This window comes from Alternaria ethzedia, assembly GCF_023757985.1.
Source record: "Alternaria ethzedia strain BMP 0044 chromosome Unknown scaffold_1, whole genome shotgun sequence".
Classification (NCBI taxonomy): Eukaryota; Fungi; Ascomycota; class Dothideomycetes; order Pleosporales; family Pleosporaceae; genus Alternaria; species Alternaria ethzedia.
The window spans coordinates 1,474,050-1,497,413 of NW_026056194.1; the positions used below are offsets into that span (position 1 = coordinate 1,474,050).

General features: G+C 53.7%; 6 protein-coding genes across 6 annotated transcripts; 3 read left to right on the forward strand and 3 right to left on the reverse strand.

The window, feature by feature from the left end:
• Positions 1-605: 605 nt before the first annotated feature.
• On the reverse strand, positions 606-6,202 carry J4E87_000468 (uncharacterized protein; the record flags this gene model as incomplete). The annotated part of the gene is made up of 3 exons (XM_049372125.1): positions 606-802; positions 856-1,005; positions 1,057-6,202. The coding sequence occupies 3 exons, from the start codon at positions 6,200-6,202 to the stop codon at positions 606-608; spliced, it is 5,493 nt and encodes a 1,830-aa protein (XP_049238259.1).
• A 1,721-nt stretch (positions 6,203-7,923) lies between these two features.
• On the forward strand, positions 7,924-8,846 carry J4E87_000469 (uncharacterized protein; the record flags this gene model as incomplete). Its single annotated transcript, XM_049372126.1, has 2 exons — positions 7,924-8,536; positions 8,584-8,846. 2 exons carry the CDS (start codon positions 7,924-7,926, stop codon positions 8,844-8,846), a joined length of 876 nt encoding a protein of 291 aa, XP_049238260.1.
• Positions 8,847-9,898: 1,052 nt separating this feature from the next.
• Positions 9,899-12,448, forward strand: J4E87_000470 (uncharacterized protein; the record flags this gene model as incomplete). Its single annotated transcript, XM_049372127.1, has 1 exon — positions 9,899-12,448. The coding sequence occupies one exon, from the start codon at positions 9,899-9,901 to the stop codon at positions 12,446-12,448; it is 2,550 nt and encodes an 849-aa protein (XP_049238261.1).
• Positions 12,449-13,371: 923 nt separating this feature from the next.
• Positions 13,372-14,730, forward strand: J4E87_000471 (uncharacterized protein; the record flags this gene model as incomplete). Its single annotated transcript, XM_049372128.1, has 2 exons — positions 13,372-13,695; positions 13,933-14,730. The coding sequence occupies 2 exons, from the start codon at positions 13,372-13,374 to the stop codon at positions 14,728-14,730; spliced, it is 1,122 nt and encodes a 373-aa protein (XP_049238262.1).
• A 155-nt stretch (positions 14,731-14,885) lies between these two features.
• Positions 14,886-17,723, reverse strand: J4E87_000472 (uncharacterized protein; the record flags this gene model as incomplete). Its single annotated transcript, XM_049372129.1, has 5 exons — positions 14,886-15,489; positions 16,146-16,223; positions 16,281-16,619; positions 16,671-17,409; positions 17,462-17,723. 5 exons carry the CDS (start codon positions 17,721-17,723, stop codon positions 14,886-14,888), a joined length of 2,022 nt encoding a protein of 673 aa, XP_049238263.1.
• A 1,789-nt stretch (positions 17,724-19,512) lies between these two features.
• Positions 19,513-21,153, reverse strand: J4E87_000473 (uncharacterized protein; the record flags this gene model as incomplete). The annotated part of the gene is made up of 5 exons (XM_049372130.1): positions 19,513-20,209; positions 20,261-20,688; positions 20,739-20,806; positions 20,857-20,986; positions 21,043-21,153. 5 exons carry the CDS (start codon positions 21,151-21,153, stop codon positions 19,513-19,515), a joined length of 1,434 nt encoding a protein of 477 aa, XP_049238264.1.
• Between the last annotated feature and the right edge of the window lie 2,211 nt (positions 21,154-23,364).

Sequence of the window (23,364 nt, forward strand, 5' to 3'; positions counted from 1 at the left end):
GACAGGGACGAGATCGAATTTGGATTTAGATGTGGAGATGACTGGGCTTGGGACTTGGAGACTCACGATCATTTATCGGATAATAAAATTTATTTCACGCGAACATTTGTGTTCTTAGCGGATGATTTGATGGCAATCTTTGATCATTGTCTTAGTCTTTCGATGGTGATCAAGAGGGTGAGCAGTCAACATCGAGGTCTTTTGCCTTCTCATTTACTCTAGACATTTGCTGCCTTCGAAGTGCGAGATTCCACAGCCCACAGTAAGTAGAACGGACAATTGGAAGACTTTGTGACCAGTATCAAGACATTTCACAGCCACCCAGACAGATCCTCGTGTGATTCTAAAAGATATCGGATTGCGCAAACTAACTGCTAAGTCCTTTACTCAGAACGCCGCTTCCCAGAAGCCGAACCTTTGCAATGCATACTAAGCCCACACAAATAGTGTCGTTAAATAAAGGCGTTGAATCTATAGCACGTATAGAGAGTGAGAGAGCGCGTCTGACGCCTCCCAACAAGGAAACAGACCCCTGGGTATCCATATTCTCTCCTGCCAGTCCTCCATTCACTTAATCATCGTCACTACACCGCCGGGTGAACAATCTAGGAAAGATGGAAGGCGCCTTGGCCTTCGCGGATGGCTACGCTGAGCTTCTCCCGCAGGATGTCGACGGTGCTGTAGTCGGGCATCTTGAGGTAGTTGACACAGGTCATGACGGAAGGGAGGTAGTCATCGGACGAGTAGGGTGGCTCGCTGGGCTTGCAAACGACCGTGAACATTGGTGTGAGAGCCTTGAAGCCTGGAGATGTATTAGTAAACAGGGTTTGGTATACAGTGAACGATAAAACTTACCTCCAATTGGTAGCTTGGGGCTGCCGGTGATGAACTGCAAGAAATCCCTACGCTCCTGCGCATCGAATTCGCTCATAGTGGCAAGCAGGTTGCGTACGCTCTTGCTGTCGAGATTGTAGCCGTGGTCTGCTTTGATGGAGTCCATAAGAGCTGTGGTGTGGTTAGTGACACTGCTGAAGTGGTGCGTGTTTCGAAACTTACTCTCAAGCGACCAATCCTCATCCGTCCGACCAAATAACATCACCAACTCATCGGGGGTGAATGCCTTGAGAGCAGAGTATGGGAAGACCTCTGTGAAGCCGGCACGGAAGGCATCTGCCTGGCGCTGGACACCAGAGCCAAGGGTGAAGTCGATGACCTTCTCTACATACGTATCGACGTTCTCGATCGTGACAGAGGTATCCGCGCCGTTCGGAATAAGCTCGATCGTACCATAACCAGGAAGTGTAAAGTCGAGAGCTAGGTCTTCCACCCGGCAATCTTGAATGACAATGTCGTTAAGAGCCGCCGCTTTTGCAGCTGCGCTCAGATTATCGTTGTCAACCTTCTTCTTTGCATCGGCAAACTGCTTGAGCAGAACCAAAGACTTAGCCAGATCTTCATCGACCGCTTTGATCGCTCCAAGAGATGGTGCCACTGCTGCGCTGGAACCATCGCTGATGCGGAAGAATGTTGGATTGAAGGACACGTCGATGATGCGAGAGTCCAGCATGGAGCGAGCGACGAATTTGCCCAGAATCTTGAACAGCTCGAGACGCTTCTCGCCATTCTCAGTGCTTGCTTCTTCGGTGCTCATGGGAGCGGGGTAGAGTCCTCGCTTGCCGAAAGCATATTCGTCCTGATCGCTGGACTCATTCTCTCGCCAAAGCTTCAGCTTCTTCTTGGAGAACTCGCGGGATACGGTGGAGTAGAATTCCAACGTCGGTCCCAAACCAGTTCCAACTTCCTCAAAGTACTCGACCTCCAGGACACTAGCCGAATGTCCGTACAGTTGCATGACTTTCATGGCGGACTCCAAGATTCTGGACCTAGAAATGCGAACCTTCTGGCGTTGAAGTCTACCTAGGAACGGCCGCTCATCCCTATGACGGCTGTCCCGTGAGTCGCTTGTGGGCTGCGAGTTCTGCCATCGTGTCATCGACCTAGAGTAGCCGAACGAGGTAGACTGTAGGAAGAGGTGGCGGGTCTCGAACGGGAAAAGGAATGGATAGAACCGAGCCAGATCCTCGCTCCAACTAGGAAGGCAGTTGCTAGCTACAACGAGAGGCTCTTCTAACTGACGGTTGAGTTTGGCTGTGAGCTTCGTGTTGACGAATTGCGAAAGCGGCTCAGCATTCAGTTTGACCAGTTCCTTATTCGCCAGTAGGATGTCGTCAAGGTGCGAATTGAGTCCGTGAAGTATGCTGAGCAATCGCAAAATACCAGATGTCACAGGGTGTTGATCAAGTGAGGCCGGCATACCCGAAACGTCCGAACGCGACTCTGGCGGTGGTGTCAAGGAGCTAGGCTCGCTTGGTGGAGGGCCCTGCACCCGCTTGAACTTGATGGTATGAATACCGTTCCAAACCGAGCGATGTGATCCGTCCGCTGGTTGCGCCTGGCTAAAGTGCACAGCGCGGTAGATTGTTGTCTCATTTGAGAGTGGCTGGTCGTTCACGCTGAATTCGATATGCCAGTCTTGAGGGGTCGATTGTACAGCTCCAGCATATGACAGAGCGCCTGCCCCACCTAGAGTCTGACGCATGGCAGCCGAGCTCTGTAGCAAGGCAGACAGACGCGACGTTGGAGTTCGGGTTTCTGAAGGTGGTTTCGCCAGCGGTGTGTTTTGTACGGGTGTAGCAATCCGCGTGCCATCCTCCTCACGAGCCGTGGCTTGCCCTGTCGATGCGACTTCGACACTGACAGCCGATGGATCTGGCATATCCTCATCCAGCTCATCCTCAAGATCATCGACGATGGCATTCAAGGCGCTCTCGTCATCCATGGAATCTTGGTCGGAGAGCTGCGCCTCATCAGCACATTCGACTTGATCTTGGCTGCTGTTCGAATGAGGCTTGGCTGGAGGTGGTGGCGGGGGTGGAGGAAGCTGCGCCTGTTGACGCCTACTCGATCGACGAGACTTCTCTCGTGTGGCGGAGCTCGGTCCTGGCTGGGATGCGTCGGTCGGGGCTGCCTTGGATCGCGAAGACTTCTTTGAAGCCCGGTGTGACGAATCTGAAGGGGTATGGGGTGGTGGCGGCGCGCGTCCTTCCGAAACAGCTTGAGCATACATAGCCTCAAATTGATCCCGAGATGGGAACTGGTCGCGAGTCTTGGCCGGGCGTGGCCTATCTGCCAGGCTGATGCGGGGTCGAAGGTAGTCGTCCAGGGCTTTGAATGTAGCAATGGCGTGAATAGACACCATGATATTGCGGTACGTCTTAGGAATTCCTGAATCGTCATCGGCGACAAGCTTCAGCCTCAATTGCTTAGCCAGCATGGAAGTTGCGCTTCCTCGGCTGTCGTACATATTTTGATGAACAGTAATCACGTCGAAGTGTTCAGACCTGCTCAGCAAATCTTGCAGCTTATGGACCAATACGCTGAAAGGCGTAGCTGGAGACGCAGTGCTCGCGGTCTTGATCTTGCTCTGGCCACTACCTCCCATGAAGGCTTCCAAGAAGATAGGCCTGGGGTCGACCTTCTTGTCAGATGTAGACATCGAGAACAGCTCCAAGAGCACCTCCACAATCTTCGATGTCTTGAGTTCGTAGCTTGTGATGCTTTCTAACGCATCGCCTTCAAAGTAAGATGCCAGTCTAGTGAACAAGTTCATACAATCGCTTGTGGCACCATCAGCAACGCACGTCTTAATTTCACCAGCAAGCGATTTCAAGTCCTCCAGGACCGCAGACGCCTTTTCGCGTATAGGATTATCAGATTCCTTCTCGTGAACGTCGATGAACTTCTTAGCACGGAGCGTGATGATGTCTTCGACGTCGGGCATCGGTAGTGGCTCCCGCTGGTCCGAGGACGACGAAGAGTCCGACTCATCATCCTCGTCTCGGTTCTGGCTGCTTTCATTTGGTTCATCGTCAGGATCCACGTCCTCGCCATCATCGGACTGCATTTCCACGTCGACACCGTCGCTCGACTGGGCAGGCTCCCGCTCAGCGTCTTGTTCGGCAGTAGAGACGGTGCTAGCACCTGAGTCAGCTGCAGCCTCTGTCTCTACTGCTGACTTGGGATCCTTGGGCTTGATTTCCAACGATTTGCAGGGACGGTTCGCCAATTGTGAGATCTCAGATATAACACCTTCGCGATAGAATTGGTACCGGTAGATGGGCTCCAGCCGCTTAAGCAATAGCTCGGCAGCCTGTAACGCGTATGTGACCAAAGATGGGTGGTCCTGCTGCGTAAAGATCGATGCTAGATGCGAAGCATAGGGTACCGGCCGTAGAGCTTCCTCTAGGATATCGGTGTCCAGATTTGACAACATCTTGAGATGAGCGGTAAGCACTTTCTGGCGTACGCTTAGGTTGACAGTACTTGAGTAAGCGTCTGTCAGAGTAGGCAGAAGGATCACGGCGAAGCGCTTAACCTCTGCCTTGCAATCTTCCAACAGCTCGACGCGTTTCTCATTGGTGGTCTGCTTGTTAGTAGAAGAGAGTGGAAGAAGGTCGTCGCCTGGGTAGCCGGCATCGAAGAGATCGTCAAGGTACATCAGGCCCTCGGTCGGGACATCGGGCAGCAGTTCGCAGATAACATTCAACGTCTCGAACACCTGATCTTTGGGCCGGTGAATCAAGGCTTGCATGATGACGACAGAGTCAATTTTAGCTGCGACGTCCTCAGTGCCACTAGGAGGTGAAACACCAGTTAGGATCTGGTACAGTGTATCGACCACGTTCATCTTCAACAGCTCAGCTGACAGACGCGGGCTTGCCTTGGCAGTGTACGCCAGAACCTGCAGGAACATAGTGTGGATGCTAGGTCCAATGAGATTGGTGCTGCCCGGGAGCAGAAGTCGCAGGATAGCTTTGAGAAGACCTGGGCTGACCAGCTCCTCCAGTTTGCTCTCCTGTTGCCGGAAGCTCTGGACGATCCTAGAGACACAGATGCAACCCTGCTCTACAACCTTTTGATCGTTGTTGTTCAGGATATTCTCAAGAATAGGCATAACATCGCGCACGACGGGGAAGGAATCCTCTGGGATGTTCCGACAGCAGTTGGCTGCGGTTGTGACGGCTACCCGCTGTGTGCTTGTGGCGAAGAAATCGAGGAAGGTCAAGCACGCTGTAAGACCGCCTTCCCGTACAATAACTCCCGGAAACTCAACCGAAATCTTTTCCAGCGTGCTCAGACATTGTTCGGCCAGATCGATGAAGTTGATCTCGAGCAGCTTGGAGCAGAGGACGGGCACAGCTCCACCGTACACGACGTTGGCGGTGGCTTGAGGCAGGGCTTCCATCAGGTTGGCCAAGCATCGGCAGGCGAGCAACATAAGCTCCGGGTTCTCTTCCATTGTGAACTCGTTCGGCTGCATGAGCTTGACTAACTCCTTGACGTAGGCATCGGGGGAGAAGTGACCGGCGAGGTTGTCTTCTGTGGAGATGAGGAGCACTTCGGACAGCTCTTGCAGCGCAATCAGCTGTATAGACATGTCTGGCGATCGCAGCTGGTCCAGAATGCCCCGCAGACGCTGTGTGGTACCTGCCATCATGCCGGTGAGCTGCCTTAGCGCAGACAGGCTGTGTGAGTTGCGTCCCAGGAAGCCGCTGGTGAAGGGATCGTCGTCATCGTCGTCGTCTTCCTCATCGTATCGCTCTCCGTGATCATCGCCGTTCTCGTCATCGCTGGTATGGTCTTCGCCAGACTGGCGCGTTTCCTCTTCGGGCTTGCTTGCGGGAGCATCGTCCATGGTCGTGTCGTCCTCGGCCTTGTTCGATTTGCGCGAGCTTCGGCGGGACGTGGAGGGGCTATCGGCGTCGGGCGCGGCGTTCGAGGGCTTGCTCTTACGGCCGCTCTTGGATCGCTTCGAGGGCTGTGGCGTTGACTTCTCGTCGATAGGATCTGATGGTGGGCTGTCTTCGGTCAGCGCTTGCTCGCCGGCTGGGGCAATTGGCACAGACCCAGACGAAGACATGGCGGCTTTGCCTTTGGCCTTCTTGGTCTTGGTAGCGCGGCGTTTGGGAGTAGACTCTGGGTTGTCTGCTGGGTCGGGGCTGGGGTCGCGCGCTGACGTCTTCCTCTTGCGGGACGCTGGGGCGGGCGGCGGTTGCGTTGCGGTCGGGGGAGCAGCGGGGGGCGAAGTGTCGTTGGTGTTGGCGGATTGGCGCCTTTGCGAGCGAGTGACTCTGGACGACATGAGATTCTGACTACAGGCTTGTGAAATCGAGATGCGCGCAGACTGTGGCCCCGGTGGGTGCAGCACTTCTGTGGGGGCAGAGCAAGGTGAGACTTGGTTGAGGACCGCAGCAGCGTGTGGTGTTGAACCGCGGGGTGCAGAGTGCTGCAGCAGCCAAGGGTCGGGTGGGAAGGTATTTACCTTTCACGAGGTCCTCTGGAGGCCATCAAGGACGCGCCATTAGGCGTGTGCTCAAGCGAGTGCGGTAGGTGCAAACACACGGGGACCGGGAGCGGCGGCGAGTGTGGCGGATCTCAGCAAACAGAGCAAACGAGAGAGCTGCTCTGGCCGTGCGATGGGTAATAGAAAGAGATGGTAATACTGTCCTGGCGCTGGCGAATACTGGACGTCGATATCCACCTGCATGCCAGAGGGAGCTAATTACGTGACCTGCCTAGCGCCTCTGTTGTTATCGATAGAGCGAGTCGCAGTTGCCGCATCCGACCTGCTGGCCCGCGCCTGCCAGAAGCACCGCAGAATAGTGAGGTGAGGTCACCGAGGCGATGAGTTGGCACTCTCTCTTCCCAAATTCGATGACTGTGGTGAAAAGTCTGTCAAGGTGAGGGAGCTCATCTGACCATTGAGGTATTCCATTCAGCCCGACTAGGCTGGGATGAGAGCATCGCGGCATGGCTTCAATTGGGGTGTCGAGGACTAACTACACAACGTCTTGTTCGACTCTCTACTAATATCTAGCAATCCAGGCCAGCTTCATGGGGAGCAGATCTAGCTCCTTCCTGCTATGCTAGCCGCAGCCCTCCGACGTCGCTCCCACGGTTTCGCATCGAGTAATCAGGCCATCTCTAGCCATCCTTAGCGCCTTCTGTCACGGCCAGGGCTACTCAGTACCAAGACAAGCAATCCCTTCCTCTTCACAGCCAAGCACGCGGATTGTTCAGCATATGGATCCCACGGCTCACGCCTAATTGCAAAACACAGTTGGTACCTGTGGGGTCGGGGAAATGCCGACACACCCACGCGCACGTGAGCTGCCCACTTCTCTCTGCGCAGTTGCAGACTTCGCTTGCCATTTGGCGAATCTTCGGATGCAAAAGGCGTTTCAATTTTTGCGGCGCAGAGCGAGTGGCGCGCCGGAGTTATGGAGTTATGGCACCATGCACGGCGAGATGTGCGGTCGCAGGGCAGGCAAAATCGTGACCCTGGAAAGCCCCGCCGCCCGCGTTCCAGCGTCCAAACGGCCGCCTAGAAGCAGCCTTGAAAGTGTAAAAGGGCGTGGTACAACATGTCCCCCTCTTCCACGGCCGGCTCACCCTGTGCATCTGCTTCCCTATATCCGTCTCACTCACAGTCCACTTTCACAGTCTCACTATCCGCTTTGTCGCGTCCACTGCCTAAAACACAGTTCGTCGGGTGTCGCCTCGCTGCCCCCGCGTCATAACCAGGCTCCTATCGACTCACTTCTCACTACCGCCTAGTCTCCTAGTAGTCCCCGGTGACCCCGTTTATCGCGGTATTCGTAAGCCTTTCACTCATAAATGCTCCCCTTCCGCCGGCAATTGACTTGGCCTTTTAGTTTTGTCGCGCACATCCCAGCTGCGACCGCAACCCCACCCCGCCGTCACCTCCGCAGTCCATCACTACATAGCCGCCCGCTCACCCCTCCGAAGTCACCCCTCGCTATCCGCCCGCGCATCGCTCCACGCAAAATCGCCGTCGCTACCATGTCCTCGACGGATAACCGCGACATCCTGCTCGACGCCGGGCTTCCCAACACCGAGGCTATGTCGCTCGCCAACTACACATTTCCCAAGGAGAGATTGAAGAAGACGCTGTCAAACCCTAAGAAGCAGCCCCTCGTGCTCGTATCATGTGGCTCCTTCTCTCCGCCGACCAACCTACACTTGCGCATGTTTGAAGAGGCGGCCGACTACTGCGAGTTCGAGACCGACTACGAAGTTGTAGGCGGCTTCTTCAGCCCTGTCGGCGACGCATACAAGAAAGCCGGACTGGCTTCCGCACAACACAGGATCAACATGACGAGGATCGCCGTGCAGGACAGCTCGACTTGGATCGGTGTTGACCCGTGGGAGCCGCTGCACAAGGAGTATCTTCCAACCGTCAAGGTACTCGATCACTTTGACCACGAGCTTAACGAGGTTATGGGAGGGATAGCAAGCGAGAACGGCGAGAAGCGACGCATCCATGTGGCGCTTCTCGCAGGCGCCGACCTGATCCAGACTATGAGCACACCCGGCCTTTGGGCTCGCGAGGATCTGAGTAGGATCTTGGGCCACTACGGTGCCTTTATCCTTGAGCGCAGCGGTACTGATATTGGTACGTTTCTCCTTACATAACGTTCTACAACCACTAACATGCTACAGATGATGCGCTCGTACAGCTCCAGCAGTGGAGGGAGAACATCCGCGTGATCCCGCAACTCATCCAAAACGACGTCTCGTCCACCAAGATCCGGCTCTTCCGCAAGCGGGGTAAGAGCATCCGCTACTATATCCCCGACAAGGTCGTCGACTACATCTACGAACACGGCCTCTACAGCGACGACGAGAAGAAAGCAGCAGACAAAGGGAAAGAGACAGCATCTTCCGAGGCTACTGGTTCCTCACAAAGTGTTTCGGCTTCTTGAATAGGCTTGCCTACGAAACTGCTATGACCCCTTCGCATTTCGAGGATTGCATGTACCACCACTTCCGACAGGACTGCCGCGCCGCATGCTGCAAGAACGCACGTCCGTCATCCCTGGGTGGCAAACTGAATTGGCGTTGTAGAGGCGGTACTCTCATTAAATCGTCACGATCACCCAAGACCGGCTTATTAGAGAGGCACGGGTGGGCCTTCACAGGCACGGTTGGCTGAAAAGGGTAAAGGGTCCGGACGAGCCCTATGACCATTGGCGCATTGTTTTTGTATATTCCCAGCTATGATACCACACACAGATTCAACAATGCAAGATAATCTTTACGAATTGCACCAAGTGACGGAGCGTGACGGGCAGGCTTGTCTATCATTACAGGGGCTATGATGTCATCCGCGGAAGCGAGTTGGCGGCACATCTTCCTTCCCTGCCGTTGCTGATCGCAGGGCGCAGGGACTCAACGGTCTCGTCGAGATTGGGTAATCTGTGATGACGCGATGGTATTCTTAAGGAAATGCTGGTTGGTATGTGACATGCCATTGTACTCTAGAGGTTGTTTTGTGCACTCTGTTTGTGTTTGTGACACAGCCACCAAAGCACACGCAGCTTTGCGTTACCAAGTACTCCAAGTGTGAGCTGAGAACTTGGTCGCCTGTGATACCCGCCTTGTCAAATATCAATAGCCTTCACACAGGACCGACTCCGTGTCCTGTGTCCAAGTTTGTCGCTGTTCCAAGATGGCCATCCAAGCGGCTTGTGGCGCCCAGCGCTCGGCCACGTCAGGCCAGGCCGTCAACACCTCATCACCCCAGCAACGACACGGCATCCCAGCAAGCCCAACCTCGTGCATGTGCCCAGCCGCCGATTATACATATTCGCTACCGATAATCACATGCGCCCGGGTGGTAGCAGACACGACTGAACGCATTTTTATCATTTGCGTGCTTTTGCAGCTATCTCATGAAGTGCATCCCAGCCCCACGTTTCTACACCGCGCTTTCGCTTGAAGCACGTATACTTATCACGACCACACGACCTTTTCGATGAGCGACCGCGAGCGCAATGCGTCGCGAAGACGACCGCAGGGCGACGAACGAAGACGGCGCAGAGAATCACATGGCGACGTAGACCCTGAGCGACGGCGAAGGAGAGAATCCCGCGGTGAGGATGCAGTCTACGATCGGGAAGGAAGACGGAGAAAGGGACACAGGGCGACAGACTCTTCAGGCGACTTACTGCCAAAGCCGCCCCGGCGGTCGAGACACCAGAGCGACACAGAGCAAGAATCCCCAGCACCACGTAAAGCTCAAAGATCGCGGCGCAATTCTACAACAGACGGAAGTGGAAGGGGAAGTCGAGGCTCAGCTCCTCTGAGTCTCGATGCGCTAGCGAAGCTTGACAAGACCAATGCGAAGAAGGCTGGGGGCTGGGGAGCCTACGACTACGACGATGAATACCTCAAAGAGGTCAGGAAGAAGGAGAAAGACTTGGAGAAGGACCGCATAAAGCATGAGCGAGCGGAGAAGAGGAAAGAGCAGCAAGAGGAGGAAGCCAGACGACGCGCTGCAGAGAGCGATGCCGCATTGCTTGAGGAGAAAGCTAGGAAACGGCGAGAGGAGAAACGGAAGGCTGCTGCGTTGAAGCAAAGTCAGACTGACGATGAGCTCGAGAGGAAAAGAGGCGCATACACCGATGATGAGCGGGAAGAACGACGACGCAGACACGAATCGAAATACACACCGTCAGAGGCCGACGAGCGGAGAGAACGAAGACGGCAAGAGAAGCAACACCGCACAGAACAGAAGAAGCGGCGCGTTATCAGCGGACCCTTGGCTGAAGAGGGTGGCATCGACGACGATTCCGAGTATCGATTCATGATGGAGAAGCGCGGAGGTGCAGGCAGTGGCCCGCCGACAGTATACACAGAAGAGGAGCTGGCACGAAAGAAGAAGAAAAAGCGCATAATATTCGCCATAGTCTGCGTCGTGATCATCCTGGCTATCGTCATACCTGTCGCCGCATTGCACTCGAGCAGAGGCAAGGATGACGAAAGCTCAGGGAGCGGATCCGCCGCTGCCTCATCGGGGCCAAAGAACGACAATCTAGCTGGGAAGGACCGAAACAGCGTGCCGGAAGCGGACCGAGGTGGCATATTGGACCCGTGGGCATGGTACGATACCGATGATTTCAACGTCACCTACACCAACAAACTTGTTGGAGGCCTCCCGGTCATCGGTCTCAACGACTCCTGGGACGATGATGTTCAAGCAAACCCGTCCGTTCCGAAACTATCAGACTCGTTCGAGTATGGTAAGACACCTATTCGTGGTGTAAACGTCGGCGGCTGGCTCAACCTCGAGCCTTTCATTACGCCGTCTTACTTCTCTCAATATGGGTCCAAAGACAACGTAGTCGACGAATGGACGTTCTTGAGCAAGCTCGGACCTGCAAAGGCGAAAGACACCATGGAGAAGCACTACTCTACATTCATCAACAAGAAGACTTTCCAGGAGATCAGGGAGGCTGGCATGGATCACGTCCGCTTCCCATTCGGCTACTGGATCGTGCAGACATACGACGACGACGTTTACGTACCGCAAGTAGCATGGCGCTACCTTCTCCGCGGTATTGAGTACTGTCGACAAAACGGGCTCCGCGTCAACCTTGATCTTCATGGCGCACCAGGTAGTCAAAACGGCTGGAACCACTCTGGTCGTCAAGGCCAAATCAACTGGCTGAACGGCACAGACGGCGATAAAAACGGCCAACGTACCCTGGATGTCCACCACAAGCTTTCCGTCTTCTTCGCCCAAGATCGCTACAAGAACGTAGTCACCATGTACGGCCTCGTCAACGAACCCCGCAACGTCGAACTCGACACCGAAAAAGTAGTCGCCTGGACACAAAAAGCCATCGATCAAATCCGCGCTGACGGCATCGAAGGCATCATCGTCTTCGGCGACGGCTTCATGGGCCTCGACAACTGGCAAGGCAAGCTGCAAGGCAACGACAATCTCCTCCTCGACGTGCACCAATACGTCATCTTCAACACGGATCAGATCAAGCTCGAGCACCGCGACAAGCTCAACTTCGCCTGCGAAGCCTGGACCCAACAAAGCAAGCGCTCCATGGACAAGAAAACTGGTTTCGGGCCTACCATGTGCGGAGAATGGTCCCAGGCAGACACAGATTGCACGCAATACATCAACAACGTCAACACAGGCACACGCTGGGAAGGCACTCTACAGGCCCAAGACGGTAAATCCGGTGCTGTCCTCAAGCCGCAGTGTCCGCTGGAATCGTCGCAGTGCTCTTGCGACCAGGCCAATGCCGACCCGAAAAATTACAGTGATCAGTACAAGAAGTGGCTGTACCAGTTTGCGATTGGCCAGATGGATGCGTTCGAAGCAGGTTGGGGCTGGTTTTACTGGACGTGGGAGACGGAGAGCAGCACGCAGTGGAGTTATAGGCGGGGGCGCGAGGCGGGGATTCTGCCGGATAAGGCGTATGAGCGCGATTGGAGTTGTCCTGGTAATGGGGTTGATGGGCTGGATCAGTTTGAGGGGTTGGCGGAGAATTATAGGAGGATGTAGATGGGGATGGTGAGAGGTGTAGGTGTTGTGCAGGGGCTTCGGCCGCGTTTTTTCATTGAGCATACGTGTAATGAGGGTGTTCGGGTGTTTGGGTGGGGTTATGAAAATGATTTTTGTTGTCGTACATAGCATGGTCTTGTGCATTTTCTGGCGTTGAATATGGTTATTCAGTTCAGTACATAGAATTCGGTGCGAACCATTATCAAATCATGTATCCATCCATTGCGTTCAACTTGTTCTGTTCGAGACCATTAGACAGTACATAAGCGTCACCGGCTTCAATTATGTAGTCGTCAAAGTTCCAACATACAAAATGACCACTGATTCAGCGAGGCTGACAATGACTCCAGGCCCCCCACATCTCATCTCGTCTCGTCTCACGCACGACGATCAGAGCGTTCAAGGCCCCCTATAACCTAACGATTCATTGCCCCGGCACGCGGCTGTGCCGCACAACTCACACAAACGATGAGTCGGCAACGAAATTATCAACAATTCGGTCGCTCATTTGCACATTCCAATTTACGACGGAAACGCAGCACGCACTCGGCCACGTCACGCCTGAACGATGCGTACCTTGACCTATTGCGATTGGCAGGAGAGGTTGCACACGTCGCTATTTTAAGGCGGTGCGGGTGGAGCGTGGGAGGAGTGCCATCCTGGAGGGGGATCATGAGGAGGGTGAGGCCACCAAGGCGGTGGAGGGAGGAGGCGGCTGTGTAGGCGGTGCTTTCGGCGAGGTGATGGGTGTTTATATGGTTGATTGCGACTTCCTCTACTGTGAGCCTGTTATTTCAGTTCCTTCTTTTCGTAGCGACAATATCACATCACAACCTTGGAACACACCAACCGCATAATCCCATCCCATCCCATTTCATCCTCCCTAGATACCCTCACAACAACCACGCCACGCCACACCCACCATGTCTCCCACCCCTCTCCACACCCGAGACACCAACTCCTCCATCTTCCAGAACCCAGGCGAAAAACGCGGTTTCATCGTCGTCATCATCCTCTCCGTCCTCGCTACCGTCGGCATGTTCTGCCTCATCATCACGCTCGTCATCTGCAAGAACAAGCGCGACCGGAAGAAGAGAGCGGCCAAGATGGATGCGGAGAAGAGTTTGAATTTTCTGCCGGGCAGGAAGGGGCGGTATCGCAAGTTGGAGGATGAGGATGAGGGCGAGGTGTGGAGTGTGGAGATGGATGATCGGAGGCCGACGGCTTATCAGGGGAGGTATAGTGAGGTATGTTGATGTGGTAGGGAGGGGTGTGAGGGTGTGAGAGCTAGCTAATGAAGGAACAGGTTGATTTACCGCATCCGGAGAGTGCTTACAGATGATCTTGTGACGTCCTGTTATCAATCAGGCGGTTACGGAGTCTGCTGTACTTGCTTAGCTGGTCATCTGGGCGGCATGCAAGCATAAGATCACCTCTGGTGTTGGGGTAGTCTTTGCAATTCGCCATCAGTCACCCAGCCACAGTATCAAGTCATATTCCGCTCCCTCATCCACATCCACTTTTGTCGCCAGAACCCGGACGACCCCGACCCGCCTGTCCTACCAGCACCGCCATCTACAAACCCGATATCCTGGTTACCCATCTCAGTCATGCCTCCCTGTTCTCAGGAAGATGACCGCATCCAACGCTTAGAGGAAGAACTTGAATGGCTGACACTCGTATCCACCTTGACCACAGAGCGGCAAAGGGAAGACGATGAACCCAAGGTATCACTGGACAGGAAGTCGATGTCGATGAATCCGTTGGAGCGGAAAGCGACCAGAGACAAATCAAAAGATAAGAACGCAGATACAACGGCAGTAGACTCATGGCCACGCCCCTACCTCGAAGACCCCATCTCTCCTACCACCAAGCAAGAAATCTTCAGCCTTCTCCCACCTACAGTCTGGGTCGTCACTTTGAACAGAGTGTCACATGACACCCTCCGCACCCTCTGTCTCTGTACCGCATTCTCCACCGCCAAAGCATTGCTATCCCACCTCGCAGATCAATTCTCTTCTCATCCGTTTCTTTATGTGCCACAGGGGCCAGACGTGCTGATAACATATCTCGCGCCTGGCAGCTATGGTAGCAGTAAGGAGTGCGAAAATACTATCGGTTTTGAGGCACTGATGACTGAAACTGGGGGAGTAATCTATCATGTTAAGGCTAGGAAGGGGGGAGGGAAGGCCTGGCAGGGGCACATACCAGATAGGAAGGTTTTCGGACTGGGGTTCACGGAGGTTACTCAGGAGAATGTTAGACGGGTACTGAGGGTGTGAAGATCTCATAGCCATGATCATAGTACTCATGTTCTTATTTCCTTGCTCATGATGAATAGTTCAACCTCTACCACCAACACCGACCTTCCACTCAACGCCTTCACGCTCTACGTCTCCATCTCTTGTCACAACCCTCATTCCCATCAACAACAACCCTACTGCCCATCCCTCTCAGCAAGCATCTCCTCAATATGCCTGTTCAACCAATACCTGCCCAACACCTCCCTGCTCATATCCTTCGCACCCTTAATCTCCCCCGCACACACCTCCGTCTTACACAAGCACTCAAAAGGCTGAGCCATACTCCACTCGGTACTCGGATAAAAGAACGTCAACTCGTCCCCCTCCTTAAGCCCCTCTCCCTGTTCAGAAACCCTCACTTCCCAGCGCTGCATGTCAAACACCAGGCTGGGCTTGCAGCTATGGTTTATATAGACGAGGTCGCAGTTTAGCTCGATGTGTAGGTCGCGCGAGGCTTGGACGGAGGAGTAGGCTACGGTGGCTGGTGTGGGGTTTGTGATGCGGGCGAAGACTGCGCCGGGGGGCAGGTTGACGAGGGAGACGGAGCGCGAGGTGAAGGAGCCGGGGTTGTGCTCTACGCGGAGGAGACGGGTGAGGTCGGGTTGGACCCATGCGGGGATTTGAGAGGTGACCGTCGAAGAAGGGGTGATGACGGGTTTGGTAGATGATTTCCCGTTTGTGTGGGGGTTTGTGCTTGGAGGGGTCGAGGTTACGGCTGCGGGAGACATGGTGGGTGAACTGGATTCGAGGTTTGAAATCGAGGTTTGGAATCACGGATCTGTGTATATGAGGTGAGGATGTTAGGTCACTGTTTGCTTTTGCAGTCAGTCAATTAGAGGTCTCTCGCTGGTCTTTAGTATTGTTTCCCCTTCGAATCAGAGTGCCCGGACGATGGGCTCAACTACACGCATTCAGGCTTACTAGGGTCCACATGAAGACGCAGTCTCTTCCTTCGTGTGGGGATACCACGGCTTGTTCCACTCTCAGGCCATCTAGTTCCATATTGCCGAAGAGGCTCGGTGTGTCTTTACCTAGGTGTCTAAGCCTGCTTTGGTTGAACAGTGATCCGAGGTACCTAGGTTTATGTGCCCAATTGCACGTGAGATGGGCTTGTCCATGTATCCGTTGTATAATGGTATTACGCACGATGCCCAGTTTAAGACGGCACAGGGAGGATCAAGTGGGCTGTGGTATGGTATATCTGTCGTCTGTCGTGCATGGTGGGGAGCTGCTAGTGACGTGGGTTGTAATAGTTTCCAGGTTCTCCGGCTTTGCAGATAGCCTCGGTAGTGTGAGAATGCGCTAGGCCGGAAGGTTCTAGCGTGTAGTCCTAGCACGTGCTTGCACTTACGGTTCTGGAGCTCTGGAGCTGTCCCGTTCTTGAGTGTGCATACAGATCGTTGGCAAAGGACGGTAGTGATCTTGAGATGGTGGTTTGTAGCGAGTTGTATTCGGATGAAAATAGTTCCCTACTGCCTAAAACTGTCGTCGTTATCGATTGTCTCCTCTTCGCGCCCAACCTACCTTACTTCCCATACGTCTGCTCAACCGGTACAGCGCCATTGTCGTCGCTCTCAGTGCTCGTTGCGTCTGCACTCTGCAAGCCCATGCTGCTAGTATCATATCCGTTCGCTGTCAGGTACTCCCTGAACCGGATATCCTCCTGGTCGATTGTGTCCTGGCCGATATGAGGAAGGAGCAATACCAGCCCAGCAGCCACAAAGGCAAGAGTAGAAGCCACGAAGAAGGGATTACGACCCGCAGCAACTTCATCATCGCCTGCAGCTTTCTGAAGTGCGTCCAGAGCGTAAGAGCCGGCAAAGGCACCGATCTTGCCTACAGCCGCTGCGATACCGTAGTATTGTCCTCTGTCTAGAAGTTAGAAACTGGAGCTTTAGGGATGCGACAAAGTGACATACCGTATACCCGTTGCGCACGTCTTGGAAGCAACCAAACCAATATTATCACCAGGGCCAAACTCGCCCAGCGCAAGGAAAACACCATAGACCACGACGAAGCCGGCAACGTTCTCAGGCTTGTTCAACCAAGGATAGCATCCAGCCATGATAAAGCCGATGATACCCTGCAAGGTCACACCAATGAACAGCGTCTTCTTAGGGCCCATGGAAGGTAGATCCGCGACAAAAGCACCAGCAAGGCAACCAGGCATGTAGAAGAAGTTGATGAGGATGTTCCATGCCAGACTCTTCCACAGCGGTGCCGACTCTCCTAGCAAATTGGCCAAGATGGACGTGGCGTAGATACCGAATGAGTACGCGCTGAAGTCGTAGATGAACCAGATGATGCTTACGATACTGAGGCGAAACCAGTAGTACTTGATGATAAGCAGCCATGGTGTCTTTGCCTTGGCTAGCGACTCGCGCTTGAACGCCTCGGGCTCCTGTAGTTTCAATCGCAGGTACAGCAGCGAAAGAGGCGGGATGATTCCGATGCCCAGGCAGATGCGCCAGGCGACTCGTAGATGGTCTTCGCCCGTAGCGAGGACAACGACGGTCGCGACGATGGCGCTGATGAAGAACGCTAGGTCGATCTGTACGTTGGTGAAGAGGATGAACCACTTGTTTCGGGTGCCTTGCTTGAGTTCGCCGGTGGATTCCGCGCAGCCGACGCTGCCTGCTGGGTACTCTCCGCCGATACCTGTCGCAAATCAGTATGTTTGTCGGGAAGATATAAATGCATTCCGGCGTACCTATTCCGAGGAAGAAACGGTATACAACGAGCGCCGTCAGTAGTCCACTTGGACTACCTCCAGCTCCGTATGAGGCTGTACCCAAGATGGCGAAAAGGATGATAATAATGGTTGACGTGAACAACGACCATTTTCGCGAAAAGTGGTCTGATGTATACCCGAAGAACAGCATGCCCACGACTGTACCCGCAAAGGTAATACTCGAGACGTTTGCTTGGGCCGAAGAGTTCGCATACGAGTCTGGATAGATTGTCTTGAGCATCGTATTCACCGGTCCAATGATCTAGGCATTCCTGTATCAGCATTTCTATTCTCGCAGTTTCAATCTCCACTTGGATGTCGTGGTGGTGCTTTGGGATGGGGGATGTTGTTATCGCATTGGGAATCGTCTGGGTGTCGCTTCTTGGATCGAGTTCTGCATACATTATTGAGGTAGCCATCGCTGAAAAGACCTGCACCGCATGCGATAACGGGCCACAATCTTTCCCACCTTCCTTTCTCTGTCTTTGCGACACTGCCTCTACGTTCGATGTCGCCTTTCGCGTCAGTCGCATTGTACAGACCCGGTTGGGTTTCCGCGGCGGAAGCCATTGTAGTGTCGCGTGGGGCTTAACCAGAATGCGAATGCGATCAAGCAGGGTGTCGCGTCACGATTGCCAGCGTAATAGGATAGTAAGAGCGTCGTTGGAGTAGAAGATAAGCTTTCGTAGGCGGACCGCTCAAACTTTAACGGCTCTCACTTGAGCTGGAGCTTGCTTGCAACCCTGGTACGGCTGTTGTGGCACTCACTGCAAAAGACCCTGTGATCACCCTCACTCGAACCCGCATCGGGTTTGGTGCTGTCCTGTCGCACTCATCAGACCACTCACAATGGAAGAAAGCTTTTCCCAATACTTGTGGCGTAGGATTTGGAGGCCCACGACGCGGCTGTTACTCCATAAAGCAGGTGCACATTTCCGCCGGGAATATCTGGGTACCGAGCAAGACAGCCGTTGGGGCTACAACTCTATCCAAGGTTACGCGTCCTTTGCCTTCTAGAATGCTGTGGCGTTCGGTATTAAGTTCTACTGCCGCTCGCAAGAAATAACGGCAATCAGCGGTTGTCAAACACAAAGTTCCTCGTCGATATTGAAGGGGAAGTTGCGTCCAGCCTCAAGCTTTGCCATGCTTTCTTCAGGCGTCCGAAGCCTCCGCGCGTCGCTCGAACAGGTTAGCAACCCTGGCGCCGCTGACGCCGCGCAGAGCTTATCCTGCAGCTGCCGCAACAAAAGGCATGTGAGCACGCGATCTAAAGTACAACATTCGATCGGGACAGCAACCCGAGAGTTTACCTTAGCGTCGAAATCGAATGTGCAGTATCTTACCGCCCAGGTGTGTTTGTATTCGACGAGCAGACTGCGCAGTAGATATTCCAGCCATGTAACCATGTGCTGCTTCCCAGGTGGAGATAAGAGTTGTGGACGTAAAGCCAAACTTTACGCAAGCGGGGCCACAGTCTTACATACTTTTCCTAACTTCTCGCCAATGTAGGTGGCTGGTAATCATGAATGGTCGAGAACCACCCCTTGGCAGAGCAGACAACGGTCAACCCTCCCTCCGACCCAAAACCCCAACGCTCATACAACGGAGAAAGCGCGGCAAGCGGGGAGCAGGACGAACACGAACAACAGCACCGTGCGCGATTCAATTGAGATCCAACACGGCATCTCTGCGGGGGAACCATCGGTGATTGAATCAGTACACAGTATCCATCGACTCCATCGTGTTTCCAGTTCGGACCGATAACCAACGTTGCGGCCCGCGGCGTCTTGGGAATGTATAACAAGACCGAACGATCCACGTGAGCAAGTTGAACGAAGGTGCCCAATGTGTGAATCGTGCAAGAATGAATTAGATGACTACATTACTACATACTCATCTATTGTATGTGCTGCGTACAGGAAATAGATATGTTGCATATTGCATTGCTGCAGGGTATCACGCGAAAGACATTACTAAAGACATGTACTCAATCCTTCCCACCCCGTCTCCCCTTCAAACAAGCTGGCTTTTTACTTTTTATCCGTCGCCTTGAGGTGCTCGAACGGAATCGAGGACTTCTCGACCGTTGTCGTCACTTGTCCGCGTGAATTCGCCCTGTCCATCTCCATGAACCAGTCGTCGCCCTCGCTCTGCGTAAGGCTTTTCGAGCTCCTGTTTTCGTTGCTCGGGATGCGGTATAGGTAGCGTGATGATTCTTGGCTGGGGCGGCCGGCGAGGTCCATGCCCATTGTTCGGCCTACGGATGAGGCGGTGCTTGGTTTTCGTCCTCCTCCAAAGCCGGTGGTTGGACCGACAGATGAAGCGGTGCTTGGTTTGTGATGATGGTGAATGGATGACTTCTCGCCTGACTTTCGAGGTGGTGCTCGGTCGGATATTGTGGTAACAACGCCCATCTTGCTATCCCCACCTGACGATTGTATCTTTCGGTCGCTAAGGCTGATGCCACCGCTGGAGTCGAAGCTATCGTTTCTTGTGACATGTTCGACGTGGATCTGTACTTCATTGACGACGAAGATCTTGTTGGAAGCTAGTGTTGCTATGGCGGGCCAGAAGATGGGTATGGAGGCTGTGATGATAGCGAAGTTGACTTCGAGGACGGCGAAGATATAGACGATGGGTGTGTGGAAGGACATGTCTAGGACAGGCTTGGTGCCAGCTTTGTTAACAGACATAGCGATCATGCGACCGACAGCTACGATGACGACACTGGTGGATTGTCAGTATGAAGCCTTTTTTGGAAGCTCATTATGCACTTACACACAGCCCAAGCTGAACAGACCAACTAAGCCTGCTCGGCTTTTACCCGCAATCCTTAGCGTGGTTACGAAGGGCAGAGGTACTAGAAGGACCATGATATCCAGTAAGCAGTTACTGACAGCATGGCCCAAAAACATGTGGAAAAAGTCGGCAGGGTTTTTGCTGCCCCATCCAATGCATGTGCCCTGCAATGTAGGGTTCCAGTTCTTGCGTACGGGGTTGCAGGGGAAAAGCGCGAGCATGAAAAAAGTCAACCCCCAGAGTGAGCATATCAATATCATGCCCCAGGTGATACGGCGTGCGAGTCGATATTGAGCGGTAGTGGTGGAGGGCGCGGCTTCGGCAAAGAGTCGGAGATATTGTATGAGGATGGAGAGTTTGATCAGGGTTGTACTTGCGGTGTACGCAGCATTTGTCGCATAGATGTGCTGAAGCCAAAGTTAGCCTGGCTAGTCAATGTTATGTCAAGACGAAGTACCTTGAAATATGCCGTTAGATGTTCAGCATCAAGTGTCCACAAATGCAGCCCAAGACCATCCTCGGGCACTATAAATGATTAGTCAACCGCATTGTTCGTGGGATCTCAACAAACATACTCATGCAAACCATGATATCTCCGATGAAACTCGCCGTAGCAGCGAGAACAACGAAGACATCATCCCAACCCCAAAGGCGTTCCTTGATGCGGAACCATAATCGGAAGCTCAATGTGAAGATGGCGAGTGCCTGACAGACTTAGTACATGACGTCTGATGGAATGATTTCTCAATCATCGCACGTACCAGGAAGGAAACAGTGACTCCGAGGATTGTCGCAGGTTCGTTGACGTTTGGCAAGTTCGCATTGTCAGGATGGTTTTTCGGATCCTGTAACAGAGCAGTGTCGGTGCTCATGTTTGCGCACTCGATGTGGAGGTATTACGGTAGAGGCGAGCGAGCGTCGTGTCGGTTAGCGAATCCGGATATATGTGAAGGTAGTATAGCTAGTCGCGATAAAACTCCATTACATGGTCCTGCCAACGTTCTGGAAAGATGGAAGATGGACCTGCAAGAGATGGTGCTACAATGGATCCAAATCGAGGCCGCGTTCGAGGCTGCATCAGACGAGGAGGTGTAGTGGTCTAATACGTTAAACGGTGGGTCTCTCGTGCCGAACGTCCAAGTCATGACATGCGTGCGTTGCCCTCCCTACGACACATGGTGCAACCCCTGCTGTCCCGCATGGAGGATCAAAAACGGGGTCGTGCAACTAGCGGCAGGTGAGCCTGTACATGCCCGAACCCCTGCTGTGATAGGTGTGATGGGTTGCAGCGCAAGGGCTTCTCCTACTCGGTCCTTGTGAGACATTAGACACTGGCGTAACTGGTAACGCTTCTTTCGAAGATGACAGCGTTTGACTAAGCTGGCGACCTATCATTTACACATTCATCGACGAACTACAACGCGGGGGCGCCGCAAGGGTCCACATTAAGGGGGGCGAAAGCAAGTCATGGAGGTTGTCTGATCGCTTGTCGTTCACCTGTGTTGCAGCCACGAACAGGATGAGCAAAAAGTCGACAAGAGTGCGCGCGATGGTGGCAACAGGATAGTCTGCCGACAGTCGAGTTTGATTGGTACCCCGCAAAACAGCCTTGCAACCTGGTCGCCTGAAACCAGATAGCCCAGAACTTTGTTGCTTAGGTTTGCTTTAGATGCTGAATATATGCCACTTTCTTGATTTTTCTTCTCCTAGCCTTGCTCAAGTTCCTGCAATAGATGTGCCGCAATGTCGCTTCATCACAAACAAAGGAAAGAAAGCCGGCTGGACACAGGCGAGCCAATAGAGTCCAGGATCTGTGAGCGAGCGTGCAGCCTGTCTTATCCAGGGGATCCTATTGAAGATCAAATCCTTTGGAAAGGAAGCTCCCGTTGGTGGCGTCGGGATGAAGGAGCATGATGCGGAATGAATGGTCGCAGGTCGTTCGAACAGCTACGGTTCGCAAGGGTGGATGACTCGTTTCACGACTCTCCGGGGTCCACACCACTCGAAGCGAGCAGCTATAGAGCCAGCCCCCTGGCTTGCAAAGTCTCATGGCCTTCATGACAACAGTGGCCATGGAGATCTCGGTGTTGCCGTATGGTTCGCATCGCATTTCGGAGCCGGCCAATGGAAATCTAAGTCTAGTTGCACGCGAGGTATACAGTTTCGCGGAGGTTGTAGCTCTAGTCGAGCGCGCGGGCGACACGGTGCTTTACCGGGGCATGACGCGACGATGGTTCTGTAGCGGCGCGGCGGTATTCCAGGAAGCGTCCCGTTTTGTCCCCATGTCCCTTTCCTTTTAACCTCCTATCCGCTATGGCAGTTCCAGCCTGGGGCTTCGGGGCAACAAACATTTGAGGACTACGCCTCGGTCAGATATCGGCAAGGGAAGTCTGTAGCGCAGCCCACTGTATCTGATGGCGGTGCTGGGCCTCGTGGAGCGATTCATGGATCTGGCATGTTACGACTTCGCAACACGGTGAATGTGTCGCTATAGGAGAGTTGGACTAAGGGCGTGCTGCATGATGGGTAGGAGATTAAAGAGAACCCACGCCGCAGCCATAACCACACCCCGCGCCCTGTTTCCACCTCAATGTCGCTTGGTAGCATCGACGCAACCTTGGAATGCAGCTCTCGTATACCGGCAGCCTCTCCGGGTCCATGATGAGGTCAGATGAAAAGCGATGAAACGTGAGGGTGTAGGGGGGTTCGCGACTCTGCATGGGTGATGGTAAGCGGCCAAGGGTCTGAAAAAGCATCCGAGATCAACAGGGCAGTTGCCCAACGTCGTCGCATGGCCACACACCCTCCACCTGCCATGAGGCGCAACACCTTATCTAGCTGAAGCCATATTACTCTTTCTCAGCTATACTGAAGAGTACAGCTGCCTCGGCATATTTGCTTTCCTATCGCAGTAGAGACATTGGGGAAGAGGGCTAACGCTTCGAGGCTCGCAACACCGTGTACCTAAGTAAGCTTGCGATAACGCGCCGCCGTTCGAGGCCATCGATAAACGCAGCATGGCTCCCACTACTGCATCAGAATCCATCCCCGGATCCTTCGCGAGTTCAGAGCGGTTCGATGAA